This window comes from Penicillium canariense (genome assembly GCF_028826845.1).
Source record: "Penicillium canariense strain IBT 26290 chromosome Unknown utg000001l_segment0_segment0, whole genome shotgun sequence".
NCBI lineage: Eukaryota > Fungi > Ascomycota > Eurotiomycetes > Eurotiales > Aspergillaceae > Penicillium > Penicillium canariense.
In genome coordinates this window covers 5,684,469-5,697,652 of record NW_026622728.1, presented here as the reverse complement: position 1 = coordinate 5,697,652, position 13,184 = coordinate 5,684,469, and the positions used below count along the sequence as shown (strand labels likewise).

Here is a 13,184-nt window from a genome sequence, read left to right as displayed (position 1 = left end):
GTGCCAAGGTCAGAGACAATCTACTGTTTGACAACGGGGCCTCAAAGATCCAGGGGCAGCTTGAATAGATATTAACGCATAACCATCCATGAATTCATAAGAACTAGAAGGCCATATGGTAATATCTCTTCCTTCGCAACAACAACCCATGCAACACAATTGATCCCAGAATCCAGTCGCTGAGCACACCCGGTTCGGGAATACTATTTCGTCTTTGAAAGAACAGTGCGCAGTACTCTTGGAGATACGCTAACTGCATTGCGCTTTTTGTCCAAGTTGAAGACAAACTCATCGATCCCCACATTCCCGTAAACCTGCGCATCAACAGTCACCCACGTAATACAGGACGAACTAAATGGACCAATGCCCGTCGGCAGCGGGGGAGGGATCACTGCCCGGAAGGAGATCTGTCCTGGACTCTCAAGACCGGTTGGATACAGGCGAATGCTCAGCATGGAGGGATCGGTAATACCGTTCAAGGCCATATAGCTTGGGAACATGTTAGTACCATTATTGAACCAGCTTGTAACGACTAGCGCCGGGCCGTCATCCGTAGTAATAGTGATCGAGGAGTTTCTGACACCATCTGCGTATGTTCCTGCAAACCGAGTGTGTGCTTGACTTTTAGCGGCTTGATCAAGTGCAGGTAGTAGGCTCGCAGAGACGAGATCCGAGGCGAGGGCTAGAGATACATGGGTATTGTTGCCAGCCCCGAGGAGGACAAAGCCAGCACCATGAACGGGGTCTAGGGCTAACACACATGAGTATGTGCCGATATCTCCTGACTTAGTGTAGAGATCAATGGGGCGCTCATTGCCGAAAGACAGAATTTCCCACGGTGCACCAACTGCATAGTCTAGAGATGATGTATGAGTGAGCGGCTTTAGCCACCGTCTTGTGGTTGAGGGGGAAAGAAGAGTGCTATTGAGGATGGCGCGACCGAAGGTGGACATGTCCTTGGCGGATGAATAAATGCCACCGGCACTAGGATTGCGTGAGCTTGGTACCCAGGATTAATGTTCCGAAGTACTGACGGCGCCTCTTCACCCATATCGAAGTCCCACCAGTATTCGCCCTGATAGGTAGGGATCACGCCAAGCGAAGGGCTGGGCGTGTTGTAGAAGGTGTGGGCCAGGCCCAGAGGTCTAATAATGTTCTTCTCTAGAGTTTTCGCGAAGTCCTTGCCACCAGCAAGTACCTCCACAACATATCCAAGGATCTGGAAGGCAGCGTTGGAGTAGATTGGCGTTGAAGACGTGGGGACAATAGGATGGGACTGGAGCAGTCCATCAAAGAACTCTATCAAGATGGCCATCAGAAAGAGCCAAGTATGTCGGAAAAGCTTCATCGACTAACGTTTCCTGCTACAGGGGTTTGGCACGCCACAAGGTGGAACCTGTGCGGGAGGCAGGGTCGGAAATCCTAGTGATGTGAGCAAAGAGGGCTGCTCGGCGAGATCGAGGACACCATCTGTGAGAGTTGAATAAGCCATTCTTCCCAGGACTAATTGAAATGCTCACAATCTCTTGCAATACCCGCCAAATGACTCGCTAGGTCTCCCACTGTCACTTCATTCCAGTTGGTAAAATCGATTCCGTCATCTCTTTGCGTGGAATTTCGGAGAAGCTCTGCAGCCGCCGCCCCAATTTCAGGAATGTACTTGACAATCGGGTCTTGTAGAGGACTAAATCCTCTTTCAATCAGTAGTAGGAGCATAGAAAACATTTTAGAAGTGCTGCCAATGCGAAAGACGGTGTTCTCGTCGACCTTGCTCACGCCGATCGTAGTATTGATTTCCTTGGCCGTGTGGGCATAACTTAGCAACGCATCGGAACTACTTAAGTCAAATATTTCCAAAGAAAGAGAGGCGCCAGAAAACTCTCCAGCGTTGCTTGCATCTTGAATTGTTTTAGTGATGTTCTTCAGCGCCGACTGGACTGTGGGGTAGCTAGAGAGATCTGTAGGAGCAGGCCAACTAGGTCCAAGGAGAGGACAGAGGTGGACTGCATTTATGACAGTAACATGAAGCCACAGCAGTAGCAGCTGATATGATGGTATGCTGCGACAGGACATGACTTAGGTCACGGTAGTATAGGCCTTGCGTGAGGGGAGTGAGGATAATGACTGCGTAACTAAAGGCAGCCCGTGATGTTTCTAGGGACAACCGATACATCATCCCCTTGAGCAGACAAAGGATTGAATTGAATTTCGGTATAGGCGGAGAAATGTATGTTCAGAGCCATATATATACCCAGGTAGAGAGCGCACGGGCTTCAAGTAGGAGGGTAGCACTGCGGGGATGAACAAATCAACGTCGATGGCCTATTTAGCCCCTCTCAGACTTGTGGCCCACTATCTAGCGTGGAAAATGGAGCCGTGAACGGCTATTCTGACCATATTTTCTAAGATCATCACCTCGTTTTCCTTATGGCAAATTTGCTTTAACTGATTGGCCCTTGGGCTAGTGTTCATATTTGACTATGCGGAGCGGTGTCGCGGTGGAGATATCTTCGCTACTATGGACATGCTTTGTAGCACAAACCGTAGATCTCAAAGCGACGATCGCGGATAACGTTGTCGAGTTATTGTCATAGGTTCATTGTGGCTGTTCAATAATTGTATTTGAATTGAAACATCCGCAGCCTTTCAAGAACTAAATTGCGAACCACCGTTGATTCGTTGCACAGGCCTCCAATCCCCTGCACCACAAAGAATTGGTGTGTGTCGGTTCAGGTCCTAGCTGCATAAGCTCGAACGCGGGCCTGGTCGGGCGTAATCCTCACGCCCCAGGAAGACTACGTTTGAACACTTTGCTGCTGTTTTTCAAATTTATGTCCTTCCTTAATCACAATATTGCTCGAACTTAGCCCATATCAAACCTCGGTAATCTGCTTCCGCTCTCCGAGATTGCGATCTGGTTGGCATGCATACTATATGCATGTGGTCAGCTGCTAGTTGCTCTGCGGTAGTATCCAATGGTACGGAAAGTTGCGACTAATATGCAGCGTGATGTAATAGGAAGCCAGACTTACCCACACAAGCACCGTCGATATAGGTCTGATGCATCATCTGCACCTCAACGTGGCTTTCCGAAATGGCATAGTTAACAGGCACCTAATTTTCCAAGTATCGATATATGAAGGGAATCAGCAGATACATAACCATTGATCCGTTGGATCAGTTTATTGTAATGTTATGAGAACTACTTAATACTGAAATGAGAGGTAATGACAGCTTCAGCAAATATCTAAATTTACAACGAACCCTCAAAGGTACCACTTGGAGGAGTAATCTCTTGTACTCACCAGACGCCAGCAATCTGATGAATCAATGCAATACAGCAATGTGAACTCAACATAGAAATAGACCCACAAAAGTCGCCTGTGTATTTAACCACCAAACAAGAACCATCAGTGTTAGATTAACGCTTAGAGCCAATCACTCAGATCGCACATGTATGAAAACTTTCATAGGAAGCAATACTGCTAATGTCCTGACATCTAGGCACGATGATCTGGTCAGAGTAAAGGGAAGAGCAGAACGGTGGAGGGGGGGCATCAAGGCGTGATAACAGGTCGGCTAAGCCTGTTTTCACGGTCGGCTCAAGCCATAATGTGATGATAAGACCGATGAGAAAGAGTTCAGCTCAATCCATTTTATTTCATTTTATTACTTTATTAGGTTTAGTTAATATTCCTCATTCACAAGATGTTTTTGGACTCGATTCTGACTGTGATCGCAACTAGCTAGACAAATGGGTTGCGGCCAGCTTATCACTTATTGTATGTGCCCCCAAGAACCCCGAGGCTTCAGTCTCGTTGCCCTTATTCTCCACCTCGTTGTCCTTGTCCTTGTCTTTGTGGGTATTATGCGCTTCATCTGCTTCCACTTTCTCTTCATCTGCTTCTTCTCTTTGTCTCTTCAATTACTGGCGATATTCCACAGTATACTCATCCGGGTCCCACGCCAGTATCCTGGTATTCATCTCCTTCAGCTTCCGTGCCACCAGTTGTTCCATCTCATATATTTCCTTCTCATCCAACAAGTCGAGTCTCTCTTTCTATGCTCCCTCGGGGTTCTTAGTAGGCCCGAAAAAGCGTAGGTCGATCTTCTGCCAGTAGATCACATCAAAGGCAAAGCTATACAACACTACATATATAATCCAGAAATCCCCGCTCTCCCAACTCTGATATATAGGACCGGAAAGCCGTTAGTCTTCTTTCAACCGACCCTATAGGATAGCTATATCTTCATAATCCTTCACCTTAAGGAATGTCTTCAGGCAATAGCCAAAAATTCTTGTCCAGTCCTCAAGGCCTTCTAACCAGTACTCAGGCTTCTCAATAAGCAACCACCAAGGCGGCGCATAAGAGAATTCGGCGGGTGCTACGTATATAAAGTCCCAATCTACCACAGCGGCAATCTTCAAATTCTCATAAAGGAGCACATTAGCCGGCCGCAAGTCATCACACTAAATTTTGAAAGGCCCTTTCTCGAGTAATAGATTAGTGAGTCGCTTATCCCTAGCGAGCTTACGAAAAAGCCGCCGTACCACAAATTTTCGCCGACAGTCGTCTGGGGACTCTACAGAATCGTTTCGTTAGTGTACAAGATACTCAATATTAAGATCCGCGAGAGCTTCGAGATATAATAAAGTTATAGTGAATATAGTATATAGATCCGGAAGTTTCGACCGCGGCAAGCCTCCCAGTCGGACAAGTTCATTTATATTCTTAGACAAACGCCGGCGTGTTACTTCCTAGGTAAAGTCATCGATCTAGCTAAGAGATCCTATCCGAGGCAAGGAGGGCGTAAAAAGCGGAAGCAGGATACCCGCTAGTTACCTATATAGCATTTTAAGCCTATCCTGATCGATAGCCGGGTCCAGAATTCCGCGTTCCTCTATCGGACATCCCGGGGTAATAAGAGCGTCGTACATTTTAGTTTTATATTCGATATAATCCATCATAATAAACGGGCTTAGTTCGAGGGGGCTTTCCTTCTTTATCCCTGAGTGGTGAATAAAAGGAATAGGTATTGATGTCTTATCCGTGAGAAACCGTATCACAGCAACCTTATTCACGGCTTTCTCCTCAGGGAAAAAAACGGCACGGGGCTGCGACAGGCGGATAACGGTGGCTACATTTTCGTCCTTCAATCGCAACGAGATGTTATAAGAACCTTTTCTGAGTATGGCAAACTCGGTCCCAATGCCTCCGTTGTGATCAAGCATGAAATTCCCGATCGGTCTCAAGACGTTATGTTCGAGAAATTGAGCCAGCCAATTGTTAGATGTTTCCTCGGCTTGTTCCCAGGCCACATCGTCAGGGCACATCCGAGTTCGCATATTTGTGTCGTAAGCTGGAATCAAATAATGCGGAAGAAATTTAGTGAAATAGAATAATGCCCAAGTTAATTCCTTATGGCATTGGCGCCCTCTCATTACCCCACCTTAGAACTTACAGTAGTATGGCCGAAGTAGAGGGTTTGAATACTAATCACCGCCACTATACTGTAGAAATAACAGGAAGTAGAGCGTAAGAATGTGTGAGGTTGTGTACGAAGGTAAGTTTGGAAAGTGGGTCGGCTCAGGTCATGTGGGTCCAGAAGAACTGATGGATGAGCGACGAAAAAAGATGGCCTGAGCCGACATCGTGCGAACGAGGAATATTTACTACCCTAAACCTAACTAGGCAATAGTAAGAACAATGGGTTGAGGGGATACTTTTCCTTATCGGTCTTATCATCACGTTATGGCCTGAGCCGACCGTAAAAACAGCCTGAGCCGACCTGTAACCTCATCAAGGCAGCCAATCCCGGCTTATCGTTCTTATCGTATTTTTGCCCGCCATCCGATCTGATCCCCTCTTCACCTCACCGGTCCTTCAACGAATCAAGCTTCTTCCCCGATTGGCTCCTTCGATCATGTCGGTCAAGCGGGTCCTGGTCATTGCGGGCTCCGATAGCTCTGGTGGCGCGTGAGTTCCTCTCCCTGGCAGTCGCTGCCAACATGCAAATAAGGCCGGATATCGTGTTTCTGCTGAATCATCTCTATCCTGTCAACATCATGACAAAAGCTAACTTGTCTAAAGGGGCTTGGAGGCTGACCAAAGAGTATTGGCTGCCCATGGCTGCTATGCTCTCACAGCTACAACAGGGTTGACTGCACAGAACACACTCGGTGTACAGGACATTTTTGTCGTACCATCAGAATTTGTGAGAAAGCAGATTAATGCAGGCCTGGAAGATGTTGGTGCTGATGTCGTGAAATTGGGTCAGTGGACCTAGATCGTTTTGGTATTTGTAGCTCTTTGCTTACTCGCATCAGGAATGCTCTCATCTGCGGAGACGATTGATGTCATTGCCGAAACGTTACAAGCCCACAAAGTTCCCGTCATTGTCCTCGACCCGGTAAATAGACATCAGCTTGATTGTCTAAATTTGATAATGGCTAATGAGTCAACAGGTCATGGTTTCCACCAGTGGAGCGCAACTTCTCCCAGAAAAAGCTGTTAAAGAACTCCGAACGAAATTACTCCCCCTAACTACTGTTCTGACTCCTAATATTCCTGAGGCTCTGCTCCTTATCAAAGACGCTGGATTCGAGGCTCCTGAACCAGCAGACCTGGATGGGCTGGTTGATCTTGCCAAGCAAATCTGCTCTTTAGGCCCGAAAGCAGTTCTCCTCAAGGGAGGACATCTCCCGCTTACAAATGATCACAAAGTTGCACAAACCCCAGAAGATGCAACTACTGTGATCGATATCCTTTACGATGCAGAATCTGCGGTCACAACATTGTTTGAGACCGAGTATTTGGTATCCAAGAACACACACGGCACCGGTTGCTCGCTTGCTTCAGCGATCTCTGCCAACCTAGCCATGGGCAAGGACATGGTGCGAGCCGTTCGCAGTGCCGTGCGGTTCGTCGAAGTAGGTATCAAAACTAGCGTGGACCTGGGTAAGGGTAGTGGACCAATCAACCACTTTCACTCGATCTATACTATGCCATTTGCACCGTAAGGGCTCGACCTCATTGACCTATGTTGGGAAATCTGCTAATACAACTTCCAGCGGCCGTTTCCTTGAGTACATCATGGACCGTCCAGATGTTCAGCGGGTGTGGGGAAAGTTTACCCACCACGAGTTTGTTGACGGTATGGGGCAGGGTACGCTCCCTGTGGAACGATTCAAGGAGTATCTTGTACAAGACTATCTGTACCTGGTGAGATTTTCTTTCCAAATTTTGCGTGCCAAGACAGCCTATTGACACATCAAACTGCAGGTTCAATTTGCCCGCAGTAATGCGCTAGCATCGTACAAGTCTCAAGATATGGACTCTATCGCCGCAGTTTGTATTTCCCTGTCCACCCATTATGTCCCGATCTAACTCAAGTACTCCAGTCCGCGCGTATTGTCCTGCACATCCAGCGAGAGATGGCTCTCCACCTAGATTACTGCGCTTCCTTTGGTCTTTCGAAACAGGAAATGGAAGCTCATCCGGAAACCATCGGTACGAGTCTTGTCTATCCTATGGGTTTCTTGCATTCTGTTTCTGACCGTGTTTTCTTCACTAGCATGCACTGCGTACAGTCGATTCATTCTTGATGTGGGCCAATCAGAGGATTGGCTTGCCCTGCAGATGGCTCTGGCACCCTGTTTGATCGGCTACGGCGCCATTGCCAGGCGGCTCTACTCCGACAAGAAGTCTCTCCGTCAAGGCAACCAGTATTGGAAATGGATTGAGAACTATGTCGCCGAAGACTACACGGAAGCAGTGCGTCTCGGATCAGGTACGACAATCCCATTTCGACTGATTAAAAATGTCTAACAAGCTTTTCTCTCTCGGTAGGTTTGCTGGAAGACCATGTGCAGAAGGTATCGCCGAGTCGCCTGGAGCAGTTGATCCGGATTTTCATCCGGGCTACAGAGCTGGAGATCAGTTTCTGGGACATGGGGCTGAGCGACCGGAAGCTGTGAAGTGACAGGTTGAGGTGCCCATAAATAGTCGATAAATACTAGGAAATCTAAAAAAAAGACATATCTTCAAAAATTTCCACCCTCATCCAATCAGAGCCCATTTGCATTCCTTTCATCTGAAATTCTGGCATTCGCCCGATCTTGAAAACTCTAAAAAAAAAAGACCTTTTGTTGCGAACCGCGGAAACAGCCCAGCTTAATCACGTGGTGGCTAATCCCAAATGGGCAACTTTTTTTTGCCTCCTGCCTTTTCTGCCGCTCCCCTGGCGACTTTTTTCGTTCCTTCTCTCGTTCTTTCTTCAAGTTCTCCACGAACTCATCTTCCCCCATTCTTTTTCTCTTCTCCATTTTTCTCCTGTGACCTTCTGTTACGATACTTTCTCATTTCCTCAATAAAACAGAAAGCACACAAATCTCCATCATGTCTTACAGTGGTGGAAACTCGCGCGGCGGCGATTCCTACCGGTAAGTTGTTCTCTCTCAAAGGACCCTCACAGTAATAATTATACTGTGCGCCCTGTTTTCGTGTGTCTTATAGTGATGGATGCGCCTGGTCTCATTGCTGGGAGACTGAGCTCATCGGACTGCTGTTGGCCTGAATCAGGCCTTGCCACGTCCACTTGCCGACACTGAAAACTCATCATCCCACAGCAAGTTGACACTTGTACTGACTTTCTCTATTCATGTAGCTCCCGCGGTGGTGACAACGGCTACTCCGGCGGCGGCGGCGGCGGCTACTCCAACGGGGGTGGCTACGGCGGCGGCGGCGGTGGTGGTTACAGCGGTGGTGGTGGTGGCTACGGCGGTGGTCGCGGTGGCGGCTACGGCGGCGGTGGTGGTGGTTTCGGTGGTGCTGGTGGTGACCGCATGTCTAACCTTGGCGCCGGCCTGAAGGTCCAGGATTGGGGTAAGTCTCGTGCCTAATACAGGATTATCTTCGATCGCAGAAATACTAACAAAAACGGTTCAGACATGAACACCCTTCCCAAGTTCGAGAAGTCCTTCTACAAGGAGCACCCCGATGTCTCCGCCCGCTCAGATGCTGATGTTGAGGCCTTCCGCAAGAAGATGGAGATGGCCGTTCAGGGTCGCGGTGTCCCTCGCCCCGTCGAGAACTTCGATGAGGCTGGCTTCCCCCAATACGTCCTGTCCGAGGTTAAGGCTCAGGGCTTTGAACGCCCCACTGCTATTCAGTCTCAGGGTTGGCCCATGGCTCTCTCTGGACGCGACGTTGTCGGTATCGCCGAGACCGGTTCCGGAAAGACCCTCTCCTACTGTCTTCCCGCTATTGTTCACATCAACGCCCAGCCTCTCCTGGCCCCGGGTGATGGCCCCATTGTCCTTATTTTGGCTCCCACTCGTGAGCTTGCTGTTCAGATTCAGACTGAGATCAGCAAGTTCGGCAAGTCCTCTCGCATCCGTAACACCTGTGTCTACGGCGGTGTCCCCAAGGGTCCCCAGATTCGTGACCTGTCCCGCGGTGTTGAGGTGTGCATTGCCACCCCTGGTCGTCTGATTGACATGCTGGAGGCTGGCCGCACCAACTTGCGCCGTGTCACCTACCTTGTCCTTGATGAGGCTGATCGTATGCTGGACATGGGTTTCGAGCCCCAGATTCGCAAGATCATTGGCCAGATTCGCCCTGACCGTCAGACCTGCATGTGGTCCGCTACCTGGCCCAAGGAGGTCCGTCAGCTTGCCAAGGACTTCCTGAACGACTACATTCAGGTTAACATCGGTTCTATGGACCTGTCCGCTAACCACCGCATCACCCAAATCGTTGAAATTATGTCGGACTTCGAGAAGCGTGACCGCATGATCAAGCACATGGAGAAGATTATGGAGGATCGCTCCAACAAGATTCTCATCTTCACTGGTACCAAGCGTATCGCTGACGAAATTACTCGCTTCCTTCGCCAGGACGGATGGCCCGCGCTGTGTATGTCTCCCCTCTCCTCTCCTCGTCTTGCCTCGATTTCTGTTACAGTTACTAACATGTATCTCTGCAGCCATTCACGGTGACAAGCAGCAGCAGGAGCGTGACTGGGTCCTCAACGAATTCAAGCAGGGCAAGAGCCCCATCATGGTGGCCACCGACGTGGCTTCCCGTGGTATCGGTATGAATAAATTGCAACCCCCTCCCCTCCCCCCCCCTCCCCTTAAAACGGGCCCTTGAGAACACTCACCCGTGTTGATGTTGAAAACACAATGGCACGGTGCTCAACTCTCTCCCGAAGCATGTTGGTGTAAACACGACTTCGTCCAGGCGGAACTTCGGGTCATCTCAAATGGTTTTCCATGACCAGAGAGGACCTTGGACTCACAGTGCAGTGTAGCAGAAAGCAGGTCTGACAGGATTTCTCCGACTCCTTTGTTGCAGAAACTCGTAAGCGAGTTGGAGTCTTCACATCTCAGCATTGTTCTTGTTCTGTTTGAAAAAGCTGCATTTCCAAGGTTACTCTTAGGACCACGATTTCACCGCCATCCCATGGACTCGCTTCCCCGGGAACTTTCTTAAAAGAAGTCTCGATCCGAGAGCAGTGATGCATCAAGTCCTGCACGACTGAGAAAGGGCCCTATATGGCCACAATTGCTTTACCCCACTAATGCACTATGCTAACCTGACCCTATTTGAAAAGATGTGCGCGACATCACTCATGTCCTGAACTATGACTACCCCAACAACTCGGAGGACTATGTCCACCGTATCGGTCGTACTGGCCGTGCTGGTGCCAAGGGTACCGCCATCACCTTCTTTACCACTGAAAGTGAGTTGTTTATTGCCCCCGAGACTGTCCCTGGTCCGTTTCGCATGACATCTAACCGTTCTTCTCTTTTCCTACAGACTCTAAGCAGGCTCGTGACTTGGTCACCATTCTCACTGAGGCCAAGCAGCAAATTGACCCCCGTCTCGCTGAGATGGTCCGCTACAGCGGTGGTGGCGGCGGTGGTGGCCGCTGGGGTGGCCGTGGAGGTTGGGGTGGCCGTGGCCGTGGCCGTGGTGGCGGCGGTGGCCGTGGCGGCAGCTTCACTGCCTCCAACGCTGCTCCCCTCGGCGATGCCCGTCGTTGGTAAAACACCCCCCGTTCGTTCGCTGCCGCGCTCGTGCGGTTCATCTGAACTTGCGCTGTCTTGCGTCAACTGGTAGACTTCCTTATGTTCTTGCTTCATCTTGGTTTCCCTGCGTAATTCGGTTCGGACGGCGTTACTTTTCGATGTCATAGACAGTCTTACATGATTTTTTATCGGTCTCGATTTGAGGCTCTTGTCGACGAGCTCCTCAACACCGGATCTTCGTTGCCAGCTTCCCGCAAATCCTAGAGCTTGGATCTCCCAGGCCAATTCATACATGTTGATTATCCGCAAAAGTGTTCTTCTCTCTCTTCCTGTCTTGAGGTCTCTCGGTGAGTACCTCCGATGTGGTAGTGCAGTGTGTATGTGCATAATTGAATTATCTTTTCATTGTTCCTATGCTTTCTTTCAGTTCCACACCTTAGCAACGTAGGCTCCGTGGTGTATCATCGTCCGCCTGTACAGTTGGCGCATCGTCTCATCCCCATCTACCCCTGCAACCAATCCTCCAGCTCCGCAGCCAGTATACGATGCACATGGCTCGTCATATGCCCCGAATTAAACCAGAAATACGTCTCCAGCGGCGTCGGACATCCGTATGCGCGGTAATTTGTCTCAATGTCAGGCTGATCGTACCCGGCGCAGAAGTTCGTCGTGTTCACAATCCCATACTCGCCCGGCTCGTCTAGCATCGCGCTCAGCCTCGCATGCGCATCAAACACTCGCACTTCTACATCACCCTTCACCCGTCTAAACAGCTCTGCCTTCTCCGCCAGCGCATCGTTATACCACGCCACCTGCGTCGCATTGGGATGCGGTGTGCTCGTCGCCTGATTTCCTGGTGTCCGGTCCAGCGGCGGCAGGTTCATGACTAGGAAGGATCTATAGCCTAGATCGTACAGCTCGTTTACGGAGGTGAACAGTGTGCGCGTAAGGTTAGCATAGAAGGTTGGGAAGTCGACGGCGTACTTTGAACTATCGCCGACGTCGTTGATGCCAATCCAGACTGCGACTAGGGATTGCGAGGGTGGCAGGAACTGCTGGAGCACTGGAGCGGCGTAGGACTTGAATTGTGTTATTTGGTTCACGAGGGAGACGGTGAAGTTGTGGTGGAGAGGTGTGCTTTGATGGGAAATTATTAGGATCAAATCACAAATCATTCCTAGGGGGAGAACAGAGAAGTTCTCATGAGGGCGTACTATTCTGTTGAAATGTCTGCCCCGGCAAAAGCGAAGTCCCAGAGCTGCTTTTTGCAGTGTTTCGGCGACGTCAGGCCTGGTTGAAGGCCGCATTTTGTAAGGTACTCGACCCAGTTTGGGCCTCCTTCTGCGGATGCGGTCTGGAGGCAGAATGAGATGTCATGTCAACTGGATTGTCCTGATAGTGCGATTGGTGAGCAGGGATGGCAATGACAGACTTGATTTTGCACAATCTTGTTCGAGAGCAGAGTTTGTGCGTCGTATGCAAAATTCAATTGATCGCCAATGAAGCTGTAATTCTGGAGCCCATGGGTTCCTTGGACGTAGGTGTAGGAGTCCCCAAATGCAATTCTTCGGATGTTACCGATAGAGTCCGCCAAATTTTTGGTCCAGTCAGGGGCATGAGTACTTACAGTGCCCTTTGGGATGACCAGTCGAATTTGTCTCTTGCCCTCGATATTGGGGATGCCGTGTTGTATGCAGCGAAAGGAAGAAGCGTCAGCATCAGTTCTGGGGCCCACAGCATGTTCGAATCGAGTTGAACTGACGATTCAATTCAATCCAATGTATTATTTGATTTTGGGTCCGAGGGGTACTCTGGGCTGTGCAACGGTCTTCGCGGGTTCCGATTTTATTTACATACGTCTCCATATATGCATTCATTCCGGGTTGGAGGGAGTGCCTCAACCCCGCAATCGGTCCTACACCCGGGGTAATGCTGTACGAAGACGGAAGATATTTTTCCGTCGCTCACAGCGTACCGAGGCATGGGAAGATCTCCATAGATATGTGGGAGATTACGGCAAGTCGAGTCATTGCGTGGGTTCTTCAACTACATCATCGCATGGAAGGCTTGGTTCAAATTGGAGCAAGATGACTCAACTGTCACAAATCATTATCGGAAATATCTCTTGGCATGGATACAGTCAAATCAA

At 49.5% G+C, this 13,184-nt stretch overlaps 4 protein-coding genes across 4 annotated transcripts; 2 read left to right on the top strand and 2 right to left on the bottom strand.

Moving 5' to 3' along the window:
- Positions 1-203: 203 nt before the first annotated feature.
- Positions 204-2,058, bottom strand: N7482_001927 (serine hydrolase domain-containing protein; the record flags this gene model as incomplete). Its single annotated transcript, XM_056684052.1, has 4 exons — positions 204-984; positions 1,035-1,299; positions 1,357-1,470; positions 1,521-2,058. Coding segments are annotated over 4 exons (1,698 nt in total), but the record flags the coding sequence as incomplete, so codon positions are not given.
- Positions 2,059-5,925: 3,867 nt separating this feature from the next.
- On the top strand, positions 5,926-7,978 carry N7482_001926 (uncharacterized protein; the record flags this gene model as incomplete). The annotated part of the gene is made up of 9 exons (XM_056684051.1): positions 5,926-5,978; positions 6,093-6,274; positions 6,329-6,411; positions 6,467-7,017; positions 7,073-7,223; positions 7,284-7,349; positions 7,403-7,511; positions 7,576-7,791; positions 7,851-7,978. 9 exons carry the CDS (start codon positions 5,926-5,928, stop codon positions 7,976-7,978), a joined length of 1,539 nt encoding a protein of 512 aa, XP_056547657.1.
- Positions 7,979-8,399: 421 nt separating this feature from the next.
- N7482_001925 (DEAD-box ATP-dependent RNA helicase DBP2) lies at positions 8,400-11,053 on the top strand (the record flags this gene model as incomplete). Its single annotated transcript, XM_056684050.1, has 6 exons — positions 8,400-8,443; positions 8,668-8,885; positions 8,949-9,917; positions 9,988-10,095; positions 10,618-10,779; positions 10,824-11,053. The coding sequence occupies 6 exons, from the start codon at positions 8,400-8,402 to the stop codon at positions 11,051-11,053; spliced, it is 1,731 nt and encodes a 576-aa protein (XP_056547656.1).
- Positions 11,054-11,538: 485 nt separating this feature from the next.
- Positions 11,539-12,775, bottom strand: N7482_001924 (SGNH/GDSL hydrolase family protein; the record flags this gene model as incomplete). Its single annotated transcript, XM_056684049.1, has 4 exons — positions 11,539-12,172; positions 12,250-12,389; positions 12,468-12,600; positions 12,663-12,775. 4 exons carry the CDS (start codon positions 12,773-12,775, stop codon positions 11,539-11,541), a joined length of 1,020 nt encoding a protein of 339 aa, XP_056547655.1.
- Positions 12,776-13,184: the final 409 nt, after the last annotated feature.